The sequence below is a fragment of the Marmota marmota genome, unplaced genomic scaffold (genome assembly GCF_001458135.2).
Source record: "Marmota marmota marmota unplaced genomic scaffold, marMar, whole genome shotgun sequence".
NCBI classification, from domain to species: domain Eukaryota; kingdom Metazoa; phylum Chordata; class Mammalia; order Rodentia; family Sciuridae; genus Marmota; species Marmota marmota.
Genome location: NW_025999977.1, coordinates 40365574 through 40379379, shown reverse-complemented (window position 1 = coordinate 40379379; position 13806 = coordinate 40365574). Strand labels below are relative to the sequence as shown.

The 13806-nt window shown below is 50.5% G+C and overlaps 1 protein-coding gene across 2 annotated transcripts in view; it reads left to right on the top strand.

The window, feature by feature from the left end:
* Positions 1–12792, top strand: part of Dpysl5 (dihydropyrimidinase like 5) — an 82598-nt gene extending 69806 nt beyond the window's left edge. For both annotated transcript variants that reach the window (XM_015479488.2, XM_048804681.1), the window contains exons 9-13: positions 1250–1391; positions 3274–3416; positions 3890–4097; positions 7546–7714; positions 9840–12792. In XM_015479488.2, the coding sequence (XP_015334974.1) occupies positions 1250–1391; positions 3274–3416; positions 3890–4097; positions 7546–7714; positions 9840–9925 (748 nt within the window). In that variant the 3' untranslated portion in view covers positions 9926–12792. The remainder of the gene's footprint in view (positions 1–1249; positions 1392–3273; positions 3417–3889; positions 4098–7545; positions 7715–9839) is intronic.
* Positions 12793–13806: the final 1014 nt, after the last annotated feature.

Here is a 13806-nt window from a genome sequence, read left to right as displayed (position 1 = left end):
GAGCCATGGGGCTCTAGAACACACCCTCTGCTCAGTGCAAGAGTCTCTTCCGCTGTCTCTGAAGCCCAGGGGATTGTCAGCCTCAGTTGCAGAAAGGGCTAAGTCATCTTACTGTGGATTTGACCAAGCACATTAATCATTTGGCAAGAGCTGAAACTGATGAGCCTGCCAGGCCCCGTGGAGATAGCCCATGCGTGGTGTTGGCTGGCTATTGTCTGAGAGCCTCAAGATTATGCTTCCTGACCCCACCAGGGGGCCTTCTGCTCCAGATTCCCCTTCAAAGCGGGCATCGTAGGTGGCCTGTGCACACTCACCTTGTGCCTCCCACAGGGCAAAATGAGGCTCCTGCAGCAGACCCACGAGGGCCCCACTGAGCGCTCCAGCAGTTGCCCCGGCAATCCACAAGCCCTCCTGCCCTCCTAGGGCATTTCTTCCCAGGGTTGCCCTGACCTTGGTGACATGGGCTTTCTCTCTCTCTGCTCCTCACAGCCTCTGAGCCCTCTGCCCACAGATATCTCGAGTAGGGGCCAGCTGCCTTCCTCCTCCTTTGGCAGAGGGCAGGCCACCGTGTGTCTTGTCCTGCCCTGAGTCTTAGCCATCCTGCAAGCCATTGCAAGCCTGGCCTGTGCCTTATGCATCCACAACCCTAATAACCATCTGAGGACCGTGAGCCTGGAAAGCATTAGTGACGAGAACCAATCAACTTTCAGACCATGTCAATTAATGATGTCCCTTTCTCTTCTGTTGTCCCTCTTTCTCTTCTGGGTGTTTAGAGCCTCTGCATCCACGGAAGACTGTGGCTCCAAGCCACTCAGCAAAGCTGCACATTGAACTTGTGGCTGTCTCACTGGCACCCTTTTGCTGCCAACAGGGTTGGGGGTCACAGGGGGAACTGATGAGAGGAACTCTAGCGTTTGGTTCCATGATAGAAAACCACCTCCATCATTTCATTTCAGCTGAACCCGAAGTTCAGTTGTTCTCTGCCCTGTCTCATAAAAATTGCCTTCTCAAAAGCTGTCACTAAAGTCTCCTGTGACACATACTGCACATATTCCCATTCTGTAGATGGGTAAACTGGAATTCACTTAGGCGAACTCATTATAGGTCACACAGCTACTAAATGGCACCACTAAGACCGGAGTCAGCTTAGCCTGGTTCCCAAGCCCAGGCTTTTCCCCTGTACCTGTCCCTCCCTCTGGGGACCCTGGCCACCCCTCCCCTCATTGGTTGTTTGCTTTTCTCTCCCCAGTGACACTCTGAACATTGTGGCATCAGATCACCGGCCATTCACCACGAAGCAGAAAGCTATGGGCAAGGAGGACTTCACCAAGATCCCGCACGGGGTGAGCGGCGTGCAGGACCGCATGAGCGTCATCTGGGAGAGAGGAGTGGTACGTGTCTCAGGACCTGGCTCCTGGGGGCTGGGGACAAGTTTTCACTCTGAGGACCCTGCCAAAGACCATCCTCAGGAGGGCTGCTTCAGCCACAGCTTATTCCACCCAAAAACAAAAAGCTCAGGGTGAGGCTGGGCCTGGGGCTCAGTGACAGAGCACTTGCCTAGTATGTGTGAGGCACTGGGTTCGAGCCTTAGTACCACATACAAAAATAAATGAAATAAAGGCATGCTGCTCGTCTACAACTACGAAAAAAATTAAAAAGAAAAAGCTCAGCTGGGCGCGGTGGCATATGCCTATAATCCTAGTAGTTTGGGAGGGGGAGGCAGGAGGATCATGAGTTCAGAGCCAGCCTCAGCAATTTAGTGAGATGCTAAGCAACTCAGTGAGATCCTGTCTTTAATTAAATACAAAAATAGGGCTGGGGATGTGGCTCAGTGGTCAAGTGCCCCTGAGTTTAATCCCCAGTACCCAAAAGAAAAAGAAAAAGCTCAAGGTGAGCTCGGTGGTAGAAAATATGCTTGGCAGGTGCAAGGGCCCGGGTTCGATCCCCAGCTTCAAAACAAAACAAAACAAAAAATCCATGACACAAAAAAGGTCTTTTTCTCCCCTGATTAGAAAGATGATAAGACTTATTATAAAAATTGAGGAAATACAGAAAAGTATAGGAAAACAATTCCTGTCATTCCAAGCCTAGAAATTAAACTATTAACATTTTGGTGTATTTCTTTCTAGTTTGAGGTGTGTACCATACATTATTTTAAGAACTGGGGATATCTTTTTTCTTTGTAATTAGTATATCTTGAATGTCTTATATCAGTAAAAGGTCTTTTAAACATCTTTTGAAGACTGAATAATATTCCCTCCAGTTGAAGTACTGTGGTTTATTTAATCCTTCCTGGTATTCAGAACTTGGGGTGTTTCAAATTTTTGTACTTAATAATGCCATAGAGAACCACTTTGTTCATGAGTGTATGTCAGTATTTCTAATGCTCCCGTAGGACAGATTCCTAGAAGTGGATTTCTGAGCCAAGGGATATAACATTTGTAAGGTTCTTGGTATATTTTATCTAATTGAATTTCAAAAAAAGATAGGGACTGCATTTGAATACCACCTGTTCTGCCCATAAAGAATAAGTTATTTTTGGTCTTGATCTATCACGGATTAAACTCAACACAAAATATGAGCTGAAAGAGATTTAAAGTCCCCCAGCTCAGAGGAGGCCCATGAGCTGGCTCAGGGCCCCTTGAGGGGAGTCCGAACTTCAGGGAGGGAGGGTGGGGTAGTAGGATGCTTCTCCAGAGCACAGAAATACACCTCATTATGTACTCTCTTATCCAGTGCCACTTTCCACCATTTTAGCTACATTCCATCAACCTCAGTCCAAAAGTAATAAATGGAAAATTCCAGAAATAAGTAATTCATAAGTTTAAAATAATTTTATTACAGCCTATTATTATAATTGTTGTTTTATTATTGGTTATTATTATTAATCTATTGTTGTTTCTAATTTATGAGTTAAATTTTTTTCACAGCTTTTTGTATATAGGAGAAAGCACAGGCTGCTACGTAGGGCTCAGTACTCTGCAGTTTCAAGCCTGCACTGGGGGGTCTTGGAACATCTCCCTCAAAGAAAAGGGAGAACTACTGTAACCCATTTGCAGATAAAGGGAGGCCCTGACGCATCCCTAGTGGGCACAGGAGTAAACTACGCCTGGCTCCTTGGCTGATCTGAGACGGTGCTCACGGCAGTGTCCTCCTTAGGATCATAATTCTCATACCCTGATCTAAAAGGCCACAGGGCCAGGGTCAAAAGTGACCAGGATGAGGGGTGCTCACCTGGAGCCTGGTTGATGTGACTCCTTTACAATGTTCCAGGTTGGAGGAAAGATGGACGAGAACCGTTTCGTGGCTGTCACCAGTTCCAACGCGGCTAAGATTCTCAACCTGTATCCCCGCAAGGGCCGCATCATCCCGGGAGCTGATGCTGACGTGGTCGTGTGGGACCCGGAAGCCACAAAGTAAAACTTGCTGCTGGTCTCCAGGGCTAAGGGGACTTGGGATTTCAAAGAGCTTATATTGGAGAACTCCCAAAGCAGATGGTCTCCGCACCACTTCTGGCCTAGAGAATGTGACCTTGGCTTACTGAAGGGAGAATGCTAGAGTTGGAAAATTCTGTTTCCTCTGGGCACCCTCATGTTTGGTGTCTCCTCTTTTTATAAGGACCCCAGTCAGACTGGATTGAGACCCACCTGTCCTGTGAGCTCGTTTTGCCTTAGTTACCTTGCTAACTGCCCTGTCTCCAAAGATGGTCACATCCTGGGTCCTGGGGGTTAAGTCTTCAAAATGTAACTTTTGAGGGGTCAGAGTTCAGCCCATGACAAAACCAGCCTTTGCAGGCCACCCCTTCCCATGCGCTGTCATCTCCTTCCATCAAGGGGTGGCATCTTGACCTCTTCTCAGAGCCTTTTCTCCCATCCTTGCCTCCCACCAGGACCATCTCCGCCAGCACCCAGGTTCAAGGAGGGGACTTCAACCTGTACGAGAACATGCGCTGCCATGGCGTGCCGCTGGTCACCATCAGCCGGGGGCGTGTTGTGTACGAGAACGGTGTCTTCATGTGTGCCGAGGGCACCGGCAAGTTCTGTCCCCTACGGTCCTTCCCAGACACTGTCTACAAGAAACTGGTCCAGAGAGAGAAGGTGAGGTGGGCAGGGCAGGAAGATGGGTGGAAAGAGGTCAAAGCTTCCACTGGTGGACAGCTCATGTGACTGTTTTAAATCTCAAAGATATTTTCTCTGTTTTCCCACCAAGTCCTATTGCCACCTAGCCAGTGTTGAGAAGGCAGGACAGGGAGAATGCTAGAGTTGGAAAATTCTGGTTTCCATTTCCCATCTTTGATTTCCAGATAGATTTTTTTAAGAGCAGGCAAGCAGGGAGTCATGAGTTCCTGGACACACTCGGGAAACGTGTGTCTGTGACCACTGAGATCCTCTTATACACAGGCTGGTCCTGGAGTAACAGCCTTTGCTGGCCCTGGAGTGACCATCTTTGCTTCCTCCCACACTTGCTATGAGTGAAGGCGGGTGGAGCGGGCATTCGAAGGCTGTCATCCAGAGCATAAGGGTAAGCAGGTCTGTTGACCCTCAAGACCAAGGCTGCTGGCAAGCTCTCCACATTAGAGTGCCCGAGCTCCCTGAGTCACCAGGCCAACGGTACAGAACCCCATCAGTATAGAGCACTGTGGGGGAGGAGGCTTGGGCTGCCAGAAACAGGTGTGACTTCAGTTACCGTAGCATTGAATCCAAGCACAAACTCAGGGTGTCTCAGGCAGGCAGGCAAATAGTCCCATCTTAAGGTGCTGATCCCCAGACTTAGACAGTGGGCAGGAGGAGGCCTCAGCCGTACCTCTGGAGAAGGTTCCAGAAAGAGCTGGAAGAGCAGGGCATCTGCACTCAAGATTGTCTGACAGAGGAAGGCCATATTCGGAACACAGGAGAATAACAATCATGGGCGAGAATATGGAGAAACTGGAACCCTCAGTCTTTGCTGGAAGGAATGTAAAATGGAAGAGTTTTGCACTTTCCCCAAAAGTTAAATAAACAGTTAGCATATGACCCAGCAATTCTACTCTCAGGTATCTACCTAAGAGAAATGAAAACATGTCTATGCAAAAACATGCACCTAATCATTCATATAACACTATGGATAAAAGACCAAAAGTAGCAACAACCCAAATGTCCATCAGCGGTTGAAAGGGTAAACTTGTGGTATATCCATCCGGTGAAATATGATTCAGCCACAAAAAGGAATAAAGATGGATAAACAGTACATACAATGTGGATAAATCTGTTATTCTAAGTCAAAGAAACCCAATACAAAAGATAACATATTATATGATACGTATATGAAACGTCCAGAAGAAAATCCAATCCGTAGACAGAAAATAGATTAGTGGTTATTTAGGGCTGGGAGAAGGGGAGGAAAAAGGAGTGACTACTAATGGGATAAGTTTCCTTTGCAGGATAATGAAAATGTTTTGGAATTAGTGGCAACAGTAGAAAACCTTGTGAAATACTAAATCCCACTAGATTTTATACTTTACATTGTGAATTGTGTAATATTCTGATTATGTCTCAACTAAAAAAGAAGAATCATCTCTGACAAGGGTCCATGGCAATTCCTGAACAAATATAGTCAGGAAATAGGATGAAAAGAGCCGAAGACGTGTCTCAGACTTCTAAGAGTCAGCCTCACCTGTGGGCCAGTGACGGGGGAACAGCCCCAGGCCTCAGGAGGAAGCTCCCCAGAGCTTGTGGGCCAAGGCCAGTGACGGTTCCAAGAAGCAGCAAGTAGGGAGAAAGGCACAGACTGTGTTTGCAGGTCAGACCGAGGGATGGAACCTGCCCGCTGGGAGGGCACCTGAGTCCCCATGTTCTCAGAAATATACTATAGAGGAAGGTCTGCCGATCTTGAGGATGTTCTTGCAGCGCCCCAGCTGAGTCTCAGGAAACCTTGAGGTCCAGACCCTGCCAAATGTGCTGTGTGACTAAGTTCGTCCCACTTAGACCACAGAGTCCTTAACGCTCTCCGTTTAAGGAACCTGATCTTCCGCCACAGGCCGGTTGTCTGGAATTTGTTCTGCCTGCCCAGCAACCTAGGAAGACCACATCTCCACTTTTGAGCAACACTTCCTTCCTCCACCTTGACCTTGGGACTTCAGTGAAACTGCAATCTCTGATGTCCAGCTGGTCAGCTGTGGGGAAGGTGGGGCCCAGAGCAGCCAGAGCGCTGCTCAGGAAACCTGACAATAGACCCAAGGACAGAAAGCCCTGCTGATAGCAAAGCTGGGATCAAGCTACCTTCCCCCCATGGAGAACTGAGGACAGAAGAGAGTCCCCTGCTGTCCTGCAAGATAGAAGGTCTTTGAAGTAGATAAAGTTACTTTTGCAAAACATGATACAGAAAATTGGGCAAAGCGACAAGATTATAGATAGATGGAGAAAGTTTTTAATGAACAACAACAAAAAAAAAACAGGTTTGGGGTAAGGCTGCAAAGGCCTGGAAATCAATAACAAATAGGAAGTCACCCAGCTTGTGTAGCAGCCAGTGTTGGCTGGCAAGCCCCAGAGTTAGACTTGTGGACTGGATCTACTGTTTAACAGCTGTGTAACCTTGAGCGAATTGCTTAACCCCTCTGGAACTCAGCTGCCACATGGGGTAATAACAGCACTTCCTCATAAAGTTGTGTGAGAATTAAATGTGTTGATAAATATCAAGTCCTTATAATGGCATCTGAGTGCTTGATACATATGATCACTCTCTTTTCCATTGGAAGAGGAAAGCTTGATCTGTTTTCAGAGAACATGAAGGAATGGCCTTCGAGAAATCACCCAGGTCTGTTCTCTCTTAACAAGATTGTCAATAAGCATTAAGCAGCAATGCAGTTTACGCTGCATCCCTGAGGGGTGGCAGAGTGCAGATGGTCTCTGCTGCTCCTTCAGATTTACGTGCTCACACCCCCACACACATCTTCCTGCCCACAACAGCACTTCTGAACACTGTGAAGCACCAAAAACAACCTGGGCTGGAGCAGTTCTAAGAACTTTACTCCTATTCATTTATTGTATCTCATAACAACTCTTGTGATGTAGGTACAGTTACCATCCTAATGTTGCAAAAAGAGGAAGGAGAGATTAAGTGAGTTACACACCGTCACACAGCTTACAACTGGCCGTTAGGATTGGAACCCAGGCGGCCTGGTTGCTCTTAACCCTGCTGGTTTGGGGAGTAGCCTTCCAACTCGGGGTCTCCAGATCAGCACTAGAGCCTCTATTCCCACAGTTATCAGACCATAGTAAAAGGCATGGCCCCTTGGGAGCCCGGCACAGAGGGGTAGCATTGTCCCATGTGAGCCTCAGAAGTCTACATGCTAGACTAGCCATGAGAGTTCCGCCAGTTTTGAGGGGAGCCTTGGGTCTCTCTCTAGCACACGACGCCCTGAGCACATGCACATACGCGCTGTTTAGGGGGAGCAAGAAAAGAACCCCCAACCTCTGGGCTGAGGCACGGGAAGCCTCGCTGACGCCTTTCCCTGGACTCTGACGCCTTTCCCTCAACTCTGACACTACCGTCCTTTGCCTTCACCAGACCTTAAAGGTGAGGGGAGTGGACCGCACTCCCTACCTGGGGGACGTTGCTGTCGTTGTGCATCCTGGGAAAAAAGAGATGGGCACGCCACTGGCAGACACGCCCACACGGCCGGTCACCCGGCACGGGGGCATGCGGGACCTTCACGAATCCAGCTTCAGCCTCTCTGGTAAGGGCGGGATGGCGGGGCCAGGGCCTGGAAGGCCTGCTGGTGGACACACAAATATGGGGAGGGATGAGCAGCACCAGGGCTCCCCCTGGGCTTCCCACACATGGGTGCCCCAGCGATGCCCGGGCTACTGTGGTTCACCACCCTCCACAGCTCCTCTGGGGGCCGGTCATCCTGCTCTTTGTTTCTCTCTGACCCTGCCTCACCATCCTCACTTTTCCCCTGTTTCCATAAAAAAAAACAAAAAACAGGAATTGTATTATATATATTTAATTCTCTCTCTCTCTCTCTGTCACAACACACACACACACACACACACACACACTCCATTTATTTTAAATATTTTCTGTCTCTTGACCTCTGACTCCCAGTTCCTTTTCTTATCTCTCTCTCTGTCCCTTGGGCCATGTCCTAGCCCCCGTCTGTCTGCAGAATCTCTCAGCTCCTTGGCTGTGTCCTGTCCTCATTCTTTTTTTCTTTTCTTTTTGTTTAATATTTATTCTTAAGTTTTAGGAGGACACAATATCTTTATTTTACATTTATGTGGTGCTGAGGATTGAACCCAGTGTCTCGTGCATGCTAGGCAAGTGCTCTACCACTGAGCCACAACCCCAGCCCCAAATTCTTTTTTTTTTTTTTTTTGTGGTGCTGGGGAATTGAACCCAGGGCCTTGTGCATGCCAGACAGGCAGTCTGCCAACTGAGCTATGTCCCTAGCCCCTCTGTCCCCATTGTTTATGCCACAATCTCCTACGGACACCAACAACAGAGCCCTAGGCTCCCCTCAGCCATGGCCATGCGTGCACAGGGACCTCTCTGTATGGAACTGGGGTAGGATCACTACCTCATGAGTGGTAGCCCGCAGTGGAGGACAGGCAGAGGCTGTGAGATGTCTTGGTCCTTCTGGAGACTTTGGTGGAAACTGTCATCACCACTTGAAAGGAGCAGGGGGCTTGGGTCCTCCCAACCTCGGCCCAGTAGCCCTCAGGACCAGCCCAGAGAGAGTCCTTTCTGCCAGGGCTATGCTTGGGGTGGGGACAGCAAGAAGAGTAAGACCCACATCATCCCACCCAGAGCACAGACCACTCCCTAGGACAGGCAGAGGCTGAGTGAGGGCTGGCGAGGGAACCTGCCTGCAGAGGCCCCTCCTTCACAGTGGGAGCAGCCTGCGGCAGCGCCATGGGATTCCCATCAGAGGTAGTGGTGACCTGTGGGACAGGATCCACACACACAAACACGCTGAGGGCCACTGCCACTTCTACCTGTGACAGGACATGAATGCTGGGGGTCAGAAGCACCTGTGCCTGGAGGACTTGTCCTGGCACGCTCAGGCCTCACCAGCCAGGAGGTGTGAATCTCCTGGGCTGCCTGGATATAGTCCTGCCCCCAGCCCCAGGAGAAGGAACACGACCTCAGGGCCCTGTGGCCCCCACCCAAGAGCCACATCTGGGCAGAGCTCTGCTCAAGCACTGCAGGCTCAGGCAGCCCATCGTCACCTGCTCTCTTGTCTACTCCAAGTGGGTCAGGCCAAAGACTGCCCGCTGTCCACGTGCTCCCCGGGCCACTTCTGTCTTTTTTTGGCTCTAGGGATTGAACCCAGGGGTGCTCTATCACTGAGCTACACCTCAGCCCCTTTTCCTTTTTGTTTTTCATTTTGAGACAAGGTCTCACTAAGTTTAGCCCCTCCCTTTCTAAGTAAATTTTGGAATTTCAGTTAGGGGGCCTTTGGGGTGTGGGTCTTTCATTTTCCAAAACAATGTAGCGTCTTCCCTTCTCCCCCTCTCACCCACTCACCGAGACACATGTATAGAGGTCCTGGCTGAGAGGCTGATCCGTGGTCTGCATGGTGACAGACTGTGCCCTGGCTGCAGGCCACAAGCCCACAGGGAGGGGGGCAGCTGATAGAGTAGACTGAGTCAGGAAAACCTAGGTTTGAATCCAGGCTCCACTCCTTAACAGGGACAGTTACTCACTGTCCCTGAGCCTGTGTTCTCATCTGTAAAATGGGATGGTGTTGAGATAATACCTACAAGGGGCTTAATTTAGCTGGTTGTCTCCTGGAGGCGGCCGTGGCCTGTTACCCAGGCAGGAGCTGCTTGACTCACGCTCGGCTTCCCTCCCTGCAGGTTCTCAGATTGATGACCACGTTCCAAAGCGAGCCTCAGCTCGGATCCTCGCGCCCCCTGGAGGCAGGTCGAGCGGCATTTGGTAAAGGCACTGACGGGTCCCCCAAGTGAGGATGCGCCACTGCCACCCACCTGCACACCTTCCGGCCACAGCTACAGGGGGCCGGAGAGGCTGGGCTGGCAGCACCACCTGCGGGGGGGCCCCCCCAGACCGGGGAGCCTCCCCACATCTGAACGTGATTCGCTGGGCTTCGAGCCACCCTAACAGGCACTTTGAGCTGTCCCTCCTGCTGTGCTCCCTTCCTGCGGCAGGGGCTTCTCTGGGCCCCAGAAGCCCACACTATGCACGGAGGGGAGCAATGTATAGCCCTGGCCCAGCCCCTCCTCCCACCACTGCCACCTCTGCTGGCTCTGGGAAGGCCCAGACTCTAGTGCCCTGCCCCTGGCCACCCCACCAGGTGTCCAGAGCACTTTAGCAGATGTGTTTTATAAGTAATGGCCTCCCTCCCCCACCCTCTTAGGCCCCTTGGTGACATTTCCCAAGTCAGACAGGTGTCAGCTTCCCAGCCATGCCTAGGACATCCTATCTCTCCTAACGCACCTCTAGTCCTGTGTGGGTGCAGTCAGGAGACTCTGGGTGTGGGTGTGGTTGGGACACCCTGTGCCCTTTGCCAGCCTCTTTCAGCTCCAAACCCATACCCTCTGTGAGACCCAGGCCCCAAGGGGTAGCTGGGCAGGGGTGTAAGGCTGGTGCCAGGCGCGTGTAAATGGTTTTGTTTTGCACGTTTGGTTTGCGCAGTGGTTTGGTTTGACTTGTTTGTGCATCCTGTGGAAAATAACGGTGCTTCGTGTCACTAGCATAGCATAGAAACAGGAATAGATGTGGTCCTTAGGAGATGCTGCACTCGCCACCAACCAGACAGCACAGGGCAGAGTTGATGGGGCCAGGCTGCACGGGCCCCTCCCCGAGGCTTCCTGGGCCAGGACCCACTCCCCTCCTTCATTTGGATTTTCTTCATTCTAAGAGGGGACCTGGACACTGGCCCTTGAAACCTTCAGGCAGTAGGTCAGCCCCTCCCATCTCGCCCTGGTCATTCCCAGCACTAACCACCCCCCAACACACACACAGCTCCCTGTAACTTCCTCTTGCTGGACAGAGGCCTGGCCACTCCTCCTGTGTGATTGGCAAGAGGCCTCATGCCTGCTGAGAGAGGGGGAGTGGAAGAGGGACTGGCCAAATGCCCAGGGCCAGGGAGGGAGACGCCAGCCACAGGGACAATGGTAAATCCACATCACTGCACAAGTGCTGTGGACTCCCGTAGTCAGCACCCCACCTTCACTGGCTGGTGGCCTCATCTCCTCCCACGTTCCATAGAGGTTCTCACGGGAGCCCTGGAGGCAGGTGATGTCCATCTATCCCTAGTGGTACGGGAAGTGGCCCAGCCACCTCCCCTTGATAAGCCTTGTTTCCCCCTTGGGAAGTGATTTCATGTCGAGCCTTTGGTTTGATCCCCCCAGCTTTCAGGAAGCCCCTGGACTCTTGATTAAAGGTCATACCCTGCGCATTTCTAGAGCGCTTCTGCATATCAAAGCTCTTCCATATACAAGATCTCACTCGCTCCTCACAACAATAGAGCACACCTATTATTCTTCCCACTTTACAGATGACGGAACTGAGGCCCAGAAAGTTTAGACCCTCTGGTCCTAGAGGTGCCCATGACTGCCCTGTGACCATAGCTCTCTAGCCTAGCTATGGAGAAGGAGGTATGGGGTGGTGTCTGCTGTCAAACCCACCAAGAACTAACTAGAAGATTTACTCCCCGGTAGGCATTCTGCTTTGTTTTGCACAAATAGATAGATTTTTCTCTGTTGTAAACAAATTAGTGCACATTCTTGCTTTGAGTCAGGACTAGCCAAATGTTGGGGTCCTCCTGTGTCATTTGAGCTTCATCCACATCCTCCCTTCACTCCCCTTATTCTCACTTAGGGGCTGAAAGGATAGATGGTAACCCAGGGAACAGAGGCAGCTATGGGGACAGTAGGTAGGGACCCAGGCCTGGGAAAGCCACAATGGACAAGGGAAACTGACACTGACCCCTGGTACAATGCACACCATCTTTATCCCTTTCAGCTCTAGCTGGGTCATGGGCCTTGGGCAGATGCCAAAGAGCCAAGTGGTGGTGAGGCCAGCTGGGCAGAGCACCCTGCTTGGGCTAGCAAAGCTTTACCTTCTCTGAGTGCCTCCGCCCAAGAGATGCATGACCCAGGGTGCTGGGAGATCACATCTTGGAGGGGCCTGCTGGAGGCCTCCCACTTCATCCACTCCCACCCTGACATAGACCCAACCCTCACCCAGGAGCTTCTAGATGGAAATCAAAAGGAGGTTCAAGGAGCCAAACGAATGGTCATCCCCACCATCCACTCCCTGCCCCGTGCAGATTCCAGCCAGCTCCATCACCAGCCCCGACGGCTCCCGGCTGGGATGGAAAGGGTTTCTGGTTGCACCGACTGCAGCTCTCAAACTGGTCTTGTACTTACTGAATAAATACTGTTGTTCTTGCCTTAGCTGCTCTCTAGGTTTGTGGGGTTAAGTTACCAGAAAATTGTGCTACCGTGTGTGCGTGTGTGTGCGTGTGTGTAGTGCTAGGAGTGCACAGTAGGTCTCTGTCGAGCCGATGCCATGATGACCCATACTGACCCAGAAACCACAGAACCACTCGGAAACCCAAACCCCCTCCAGCTGCCAAGGCGGCGGGCACACCCTGGGGTCGGGATGGAGCCTCCAGCACCCAAGTGACTTCCTCACTCCTCTGTAAATGTCATGGTGCTAAGACAGTGTCAACCCCAAGATGACACACAGCCCTGTGCTTTGGCCACCGTTTGAGGCAAAAACAAAACAGCCCGACACGTTGTGTTCTGGTGCAGGTTTGCATTAAACTGTAGCTACTTCTCACTCGGTCTCTGTTGTATTTATTCAAGGAAGAAGGAGTTTGGCAGGGGACCTCTTCTGCAGTGGCTGGTGGGAGACTTTTAGCTTTCTGCAGTGGCTAGGAAAACTCAGCTTTGACCCATCACTCCTGTGGGGTGGCAACTCTCTGAGAGGCTTGATCAGAGTCTGGAGATTTAAAAAAAAAAAAATTGCTTTGAAGATCAGCCTCTCTTCTGAAATCCCAGAATTTCTTATGTGAATAAAACCAAAGTTTTTGGTGCCAGATTTCCCAGGACAAGGTTGCTCAATCATCTGAAACAGGAATAATTAGGGGGAATCATTAGATTTAAGAGGGTAAAAAAACAGATTCCCTCCATGTACCCTTTGTCACTTGTTTTTTTGGCTACCATTCTGGAAGCCCATGTCCCACCTCCATTCAAATCAGAACCTTGACTCATGGCCTCACAAAAATCACAAGAAAAGGGGCTGTCCCAAGGCCTCTGTGTCATTGCAGGGCCTTCTGACTGCTCTTTGGCTTTCAAAAACCTCACCTTGAGTTCGGTGGCACATGCCTGTAATCCCAGCAGCTTGGGAAGCTCAGGCAAGAGGATCACAAGTTCAAAGCCAGCCCCAGCAACTTAGCAAGGCCCTAAGCAACTTAGTGAGACCTGTCAAAAAATAAAAGGGTCTGGGGATGTGGCTCAGTGGTTACACATCCCTGGGTTCAATACCTAATAGAAAAATAAAAAAACTTTCACATGCAGTACAGCTGCTACAGGGGTTGGCCTGCTATACCCTCAAGCCTCTTCCAGTGTCCAGACCACCCCCACTCCCATCTTCTCTTTAGATCTCAAGCCTGTTGTTGGGAGGGATTATCCAATCCAACTCTTTCACACTCATAAGAAAATGAAATCGTTTCTAATACTGTGGAGGGAATTGTAGGTAGTGTGTGGGGACTCTGCACACCACATTTGGGAGATCATCAGACATTAACTGCCTAAAATCCATAGTAAACATTTGGATGGGAAAATAGCATGA